Source organism: Populus euphratica, unplaced genomic scaffold (genome assembly GCF_000495115.2).
Source record: "Populus euphratica unplaced genomic scaffold, PopEup_1.0 scaffold155.1, whole genome shotgun sequence".
NCBI lineage: Eukaryota > Viridiplantae > Streptophyta > Magnoliopsida > Malpighiales > Salicaceae > Populus > Populus euphratica.
The window spans coordinates 795,488-803,647 of record NW_011499929.1 but is presented as its reverse complement, the minus strand read 5'-3'; the positions used below and the strand labels follow the sequence as shown (position 1 = coordinate 803,647).

Sequence of the window (8,160 nt, the reverse complement as noted above, 5' to 3'; positions counted from 1 at the left end):
GTATTGGTATTAATATAAGAGATTTTTAAATCTATTTTTTTAGATATTTCAAATCCAATTTTATTTTAGTTCCTGAGAGCTTCTATTCTAATTCAAACTCAAATATAATATAATTTTTAATATTTTGAAACCTAATCTAGATCTAACTCATAAATATCTCTTATTTAATTTCAACCCAATAATTAAAATATTTTAAATTGTATTTCAATTTGCTTCTCTATACTTTTTGAATATAATCATTAACTAGTGCCAGAATTTAATTTTATTGGAAACATCATATATGTTTTAAATTATAGATTAATTGTGTAAAAATAAGTTTAGAAAAATATTTTTTTTTAAAAAAAGATTTCAAAACTTATTATCAGTTTTCATTTATTGAAAGCCAACAAAAAAAAAGGACATGCCAAAACAGCCCTTAACTCATTCATTTTTATTTTATTTTATTCGTACTTTCTCTATTTATTCCTCTCAAATAACATGTTACAAGAACAATTGGAAACCTAAAAAAATCAAAAGTAAAATTTAAAAAGTATGCAATTTAATGATTAGAGGGAGTGTAGAAACTGGGGGGCAATATTGAAAAGCTTTAAACCATAAAGGTAAAAGTGGAAAATTGATGAAATTATAAAAAAAAATTGAAGTTTACCCTAAAAATGACCAGAACGAGAGGGAACACACGTGTGAAAAGGCTCCCACACATATAAGCCTGGGAAAGTGAAACAACACAAGACAGACAAGGACTAGGAGTGGACACGCACACAGGGACGCGGATACCTAGCTGTCTCTCTCCCTCCTTGGTATAGACACCGTACTAAGATCTCGCACGCGACACCTTGGCATTTTAGGCGAAATATGATTTTTTATTTAAAATTAATTTTTTTTATATATATTTTTAATTTTTTAAATGCTATAATATTAAAAATAATTTTTAAAATAAAAAATATTATTTTAATACATTTCTAAATTAAAAATATTTTAAAAAACAATCATTATTGTACTATTAATCACTCAATTAATGTAATAACTCATATTTTTTTTCTATAAATATTTAAAATAATTTTGTTGTAGCAGCTTTTTTATTTTTTTTATGTTTTAATTTTACATAGATTATATGCAAGTATATTATATTAAAAGAATATTTTTTTATTTTATTTTAATATTTATCTTAAAATCTTAAAACTAATTATTTAATTTATATTCATATTGAATAATTTGAATTATGCATCTAATCTTTTATCTGAAGTAACCTCAATTAATTATATTTAATTATATATTATTATCATTATCATCATTTTATTATTTTTATTGATGCTAAAAATCAAGCATAAAAAAAACACATAATATGTTTGATCATGATCTTAAAATAGAGACTCAATTGAGAATTGTCTTTTATTTATTATTATTTTTTCTTCAATTCTAACAATCTAAAACTTTGTTAGTTTTGAAAGGGCCATTTTGTAAACGTGGCAGTACTTTTCTGAAAGATCTAACATGCTTGAGGGATTGATTTGAACTTTGGGGACGTCCAAACAAAAAGGTTATTTTAATAGAAACAAAGTCACAAAGCAGACCCTCAAAACTAATGAGCAGTTGCAGTTTCGTCCCTGCTCCTCACTTTCAAATATTTGATAATAATATAATAATAATTGTTTAAAAAAATATTTGTTACTAATAATATATTAAAATAATGATTTTTTAATTTTTTAAAATTTATTTTTTATATTATCACATCATCAAATATAAAAAAATTAATTAAAAAACAATTTGAAATTTTACGACCCTCCGTTTCGCCGCAATTCCAAACGGACAGTTCATCAAAAATTCCAATTCTTCTCCTACACCTCAGGGCGACAGGCCACCACCTATTTTCCCGTTAAATAAATCCCTCCCGTGTTTTATTTTCCCGTTAAAGCCTTGATTACCCGGAGTAATCGGGTCTTTTTTTCTTTCAAATCTTTCCTTTTTTTGGTTTCTCTAGAAAGATAGGAAGAAAACCCAGCAAACTCTTCAACCATCATCATCCCTTCCTTTCTCTCTGAATATCTCTCACCAGGAAGATCTGTTCTGTGGGTTCTGTCCGAACGACACTGTGCTTTTCTTTCTTGGTCCCTCTTGTGGTTTCTTTTTATCTAGTGATTGAAAAGCTCAAACCTTTCTTTGTTGTCCTATATGAAATTTGGGTTTTTAAATTATTTATTTGGCTGAAGTTCTAAGCTTTTATTATTATTATTTATGAATGAATGAATGAATGACACAAAGCGGTCTTCCATTTCCCCGCTGCTCATCTGAAGCCTATTCTATTTAAGCTTCAAAATTGACCATTTCTTTATGTTTCCAAGCCATTATTTGTGGCCCTTTCACATTTGATAAAAGCAAAAGAGAAAAGCAGAGCCTCCTCCTTCCTACCTCTGTCACCACTTCTCTGGTTGTCTTTGCTCTGTTGATATATATAAAAAAATGTACCACACACATAGCAAAAGAGAATTTTCCATAGGATTCCAACCTCAAATGCAAATATTGAGGCCAAGTATCCATTCAAGAAGGGCAAACTTAATGGTCAAATTCCAAGACCTTTATGGGTTCGCTGTGGAGGGCAATGTCGATGATGTTAATATATTGAATGAGGTTAGAGAGAAAGTGAGGCAACAAGGGAGGGTTTGGTGGGCTTTGGAAGCTAGTAAAGGTGCTAATTGGTATCTGCTGCCACATGTTTCTTCGTTAACTGAAGGAATTGCACTCAAATCTTCTCTCAGATTGTCAACTTTAACCAATGCAATCACTTTGAAGAGGCTTATAAGGAAGGGGATACCCCCTGTGCTTAGGCCTAAGGTTTGGTTTTCGCTCTCTGGTGCTGCAAAGAAGAAGTCTACGGTGCCTGAGAGTTACTACAATGATTTGACTAAGGCTGTTGAAGGGAAGGTTACAGCAGCTACAAAGCAGATTGATCATGTGAGTCTTAATTTATGTTGTCTTGCAACATGCCAAAGCGGGTTTTTATATAATTTGGATTGGTTTTCTGCGTTTATTTTGATTGAAAAATTATGGGGTTTGGTGTGACGGGCTTGGAAGATTTTCTGCTGTTTTTGATTGTCAAAATATGATATTGGATTTGGTGGTTACTTTGGCTTGACTATCTGGTGTGAATCCCTTGGATTATTTTGAATTGCAATGATGGTTGTGGCCATGATGTGATTTTTTTTTTTTTGCTGTCCTGCTTAAACCCTGATTTTTTAGATCTACTTGTTATATGACGGGCTCTGTTGAGGGATCAAATTTGTTTTGAAAAGGTAGGTGTTTGCATCTTTAAATTTATCAAACACTGAAAGTTATTTTTTAGATTTGTAGGATTGATTTGGATGAGTGTTGATGCATGAGATGATAAAATGTTGTTTTAAGATCCTTGTTCTGATAGAACTTGGTGATCTTTTTTGTGCCATCGAGAGTAGAGAAAAAGCAAATGCAATCGTGTTATTTGGTATTTATGTTTCTCATAACCGATCGGAGCAGATTATTGATAACAAAACCAGTCGATGGCTCATCAAATTTTGATGTTCATCCAAAATAATGCTTAATAAGCAAGGTGGAACATTACTAATACAGGTAAACACAGGTGTGCTCCTAGAAACTTGTTCACCAACAGCTCGTGCAGCATGATTACAATTCCATCTCACGTGTTCAAATAAGAGGAATTTGTGTAGTTACTTGGCTGCAAAATATCATGAACAATGGCTTCAATTTCCCAGGACCAAGAGCCTTGCACAATCTCGTTTGCCACCTCCACGCGATCTGACTCCATCCCATATCAGTCCAGCCATCCTTTATCTAGCTTAAAGCTGCCTTCATAGCCATAGCCTCCATCACTTTGGAACTAGCAACAGAAGAACAATAGATAGCTTTAGAAAAAACCAAATGACCATGAGTATCTTGAATTACAAGACCTGTACCCCCATCCTTTTCAAAATGGCATTATTTTCTGTTGAGATTTTCAAACTCAAATTTTAAGAATCCATTGTTCCAACCAATTACTCTGTGATGGTTGATTTCATACTGTGTTCATCAAACAGTCTTGGTCGAAGTGCTTCTTTGACATCTCTTGTGCAAGACATGTTGCTGACTGAACACATTGAATTGGGTTGGGGGGAGGGGGCTAAGAACCTTTGAGATGAACGAAAAAAAAAAAAACTTTTGAAGACTGTTTATTAAAGTACCTAATTGCTGTACATCTTACAGACCAAAAAACTTGTACAATGCTGGATATCAGGTAGAGTAATGATTGTGTAAATTTTCCATACAAGGGATCTAGTCATTGCTTCATTTTTTTGATTTTTTGTTCAAGCTTAAGTTACCTGGTCTTCACAGCAGCAAAATTATTGGACTGTTTCCCGATAATATTCCTTGCAGGTGTTGTTCATATTGCTATCAATTTTCTTTCTTCACTTTGTTAATTGTTTCTTGTTTCCAGGACCTGCCACGGACCTTTCCTGGTCATCCATGGTTGGACACTCAAGAGGGCCATGCTACACTCCGGCGAGTTCTTGTTGGATATTCTTTTCGTGATTCAGATGTTGGCTATTGCCAGGTAGGTTCTCTATGGGGCTAATCATGAAAGGTGCAATTATGCAATTGCTGAGAATGTCAAATGAAGTAATTCAAAAACTCTTCCATGTTTCATCTTGCACACTTCGAATGGTTGATAATAGTGCCCTTCCATTACTTTCTGTACATTTGGAAGCATAACTGCATGAGCTTAGCCTGGAATTCTTCCATATGGTTTGGCAACAGAGCAAGGTGAATCCTGACAATATTGTACTGTTTAGCAAATCCAGAGTTATATCCTGACTTATTGTATCATAGTCAAGTTCTGTCTGCACCTTGCTCTATTATTTAGCAGTGTAATGAGCTGAGAGCCTCTACCTCTACTCTTTACGGTTGGTCTGTGTTTGTTTTGTTTCCCTATGAGTATAGCTTCTAGATCAAATCGATCCTGATAGGTACTATTTGCTCGTGGTTTCCTTGATGCTTTGTGTATTATCATATTCATCTGTTTTCAAATTATTCATGACAACATTGTATGATATTGCCCAGATATTCTTCACACCACTTCGTAAAACATAAATGGTTTCCTTGTCATCCAGGAAATATCTCCATTTATATTTCCGTGCTGGAAATACTGTTTCAATATGAATGGCTGGATAGTGTATATATCTTCTTGGACAGTTCATTTAAGGAACCAAAAAATGGTGCTAATAGGTGTCTACCAGCTAGGCAGTTACTGATTTCGATTTTAAATTGGTCATGATTTAATCTCCTAGGTTGCCATTATTAAATTCTTAATTAAATAAATTGTAATTTATAACCGAGAACTCTAATTATCCTTGGAACAGGGCTTAAATTATGTCGCAGCACTGTTGTTGCTTGTGATGAAAACAGAGGAAGATGCTTTTTGGATGCTGGCAGTTCTTCTGGAGAATGTCTTAGTGAATGACTGCTACACAAATAATTTGTCAGGGTGCCATGTTGAACAAAGAGTTTTCCAGGATTTGCTTGTTAAAAAGTGCCCAAGGTATTTTCCTTCTGATGAACTAGCTAGTTTGGCGTTTTGATTGTTCTCAATTTGCTAAGAAATTGGGAACAAAAACAATGCAGAATAGCTGCTCATTTGGAAGAACTAGAGTTTGATGTCTCCCTTGTTGCCACTGAATGGTTCCTATGCCTCTTCTCTAAGAGCTTGCCTTCAGAGGTTGGATCATCTCTCTTTCTCACTCACTTTCTATCAGGCGCATACACACTTTCCCTAGTATAATGACCCTGATGTTTTCTCTGTTGACTCACAAATTTTCCCTTGTGCCTCTACTTTCCAGACAACTCTGCGGGTGTGGGACGTCCTCTTCTATGAGGGGGCAAAGGTTCTGTTTCATGTAGCTTTGGCTATTTTCAAGGTGCTAATGCTTTTGCACTGGGCTCTTTATGCTGTTTGAATTTCTTTAGACAAGCTTAGAAGTTTCATGAACATCAATTAATAATAATAATAAGTTAAGATCCGTAATTGCAGATGAAGGAAGAGGAGTTGCTTCGAACTCACCATGTTGGTGATGTTATTAACATATTACAGAAAACAACACATCACCTCTTTGATCCTGATGAACTATTGACGGTAAGATAGTTTAAGCCTCCCTCCCTATAGTTTTCAATTGATTGTTTCGAAGCACATTTTTTTTATTTGACGAGGGAAAGGAGTAGAAGGAGAACGAGTCAGAACATGTTATAGAATGTAATTTGGGGAGGGTGATGGATTATAAACTATAAGTCCAAGTTTTAATTAATAGTCAAAGAATGATGGGGCTTCTCTTAATTTTTATCCTACTTAACCTGCCAAACAACCCACTGGATTTATTTTTAGTTTCTCAAGCTATGATCATAAAATTGCTTTGAGTATTATTTTGCCTCCATCTGGATCTATTCCCATCTTCTTGTCCTATCCTGTTCTGGATCTATTCCCATCTTCTTGTCCTATCAGACTGTAATGCCATCACCGAATTCATTCATTATAATTTAGAACTTTGAATGTAATTTCCCCCCATTCAATAAATATAAAAAATCTTGCAGGTGGCATTTGATAAGATAGGTTCTATGACAACCAACACTATATCAAAGGAAAGGAAGAAGCAGGAACCAGCAGTAATGGCAGAGCTGGATCAAAGATTGAGAAGACTAAACTCAGTCAAAATGGATGATGACAAATAGCACTGCTTTTAACAACTTGATCTGAGGTGTATATATAACACAATCCTAGAAGAGGGGTTTGTTGCCCCCGAGGAGAATATTTTATGAATTCCACCTTCTCTCTGCAAGGGAAGGACAGTAAAGAGAGTGTATTGTTTGCAAGCAAGGATGTTGTTGAAGGTGGCTCGATGTAAATTTGGGCTTGTTTTGACGCAAGCATTTAAATCAAAATGCATGCCACACATTGCTGGCTTTCTTACCGCCCTGCAATTTTGAGTTCTCATCTTGTCGGAGATTCTTTTGTTCCCATAAATCACGGACTCGTGTGTTCAACCCAAGGTGAAGTTCACTAGTGTTATTATCCAACTGTTAAGAATAAAATGGCAGTGACAATAGAAGGCAAGTGCATAAAGGATCGCATGTGTATTTAGGGATTATATAGTTTAATCTGAACTTAATGGAACAATCATGACAGTAAGAACAACTGTTTAAACTCCCATACTCAGTTCTCGAGAGCACTATTTCACTAGCATCATGGGGTTCCGGTGGTTTGGTCTCCAAATTGCTACGCAGTTCAGTGCAATTATTTGGGGAATTGATTGGGGAGATACATCCATGTCGACGGAGGTATCATCACACTCCAATGTTATAGCTTTATCATGTTCTCCCGTTAAGACTACCACAGTATTGTTTCTTCCCTTATTTTGCATCCCATTCAGATTCCCACGGGAATGTTTCCAATGGTCACTCTCCCAACCTCTGCCGTCGACATAACCAGAACAGCCTGCTCTCTGCTCGCCAGTGACTGGCGCTCTGATTCCCTCCGGTACACTTCTGCAGTTGCTGCGGAACACCAGGTGGATTAGGAAACCATGATCTTGAGTGAACAAAAGATCTATGAATATATTTTAAATATAACATGAATTATATTAAAATATTTGAGTAATTGAAATTTTTAATTATATTAAAATATTTGAGTAATTGAAAAAGAATTTATCATTTTAAATGAATTAAAAAAATATTTTATTTATTCTTAAATTTAAAAAGAATTTTAAATTTTATTTAACCTATCAATGACTATTATATAGAAAATAAACAAGATTTAATATGATAGGCATACTCGATATTTTAATATTAAATCAAAATATTATTGGTAAAATAATATTAATTATACTAAAAAACCAGTCACTGGAATTTTAAGTTAAATTATTAATGGATTTTTTAATATTTGAGAGATCATAATACGTAGCTAGACGATGTAACTGATTCTTAAATATAAATTAATTAATTTTTTAATTGATAATAAATTAAATTGTTAATTTATTTAATTCTATTTAATTAGAAATATAATTTATATTTGGTCCAACATATTACGAACCTAATGGGTCACACACATATTAAAAATCATTAGTTAGAAATTAAATTGAAATGATTTAA

The 8,160-nt window shown here is 33.7% G+C and overlaps 1 protein-coding gene across 1 annotated transcript; it reads left to right on the top strand.

The window, feature by feature from the left end:
* Positions 1-1,794: 1,794 nt before the first annotated feature.
* LOC105135939 (growth hormone-regulated TBC protein 1-like) lies at positions 1,795-6,993 on the top strand. The gene is made up of 7 exons (XM_011041049.1): positions 1,795-2,949; positions 4,463-4,579; positions 5,385-5,563; positions 5,647-5,740; positions 5,862-5,939; positions 6,053-6,154; positions 6,607-6,993. The coding sequence occupies exons 1-7, from the start codon at positions 2,458-2,460 to the stop codon at positions 6,742-6,744; spliced, it is 1,200 nt and encodes a 399-aa protein (XP_011039351.1). The 5' UTR covers positions 1,795-2,457; the 3' UTR covers positions 6,745-6,993.
* Positions 6,994-8,160: the final 1,167 nt, after the last annotated feature.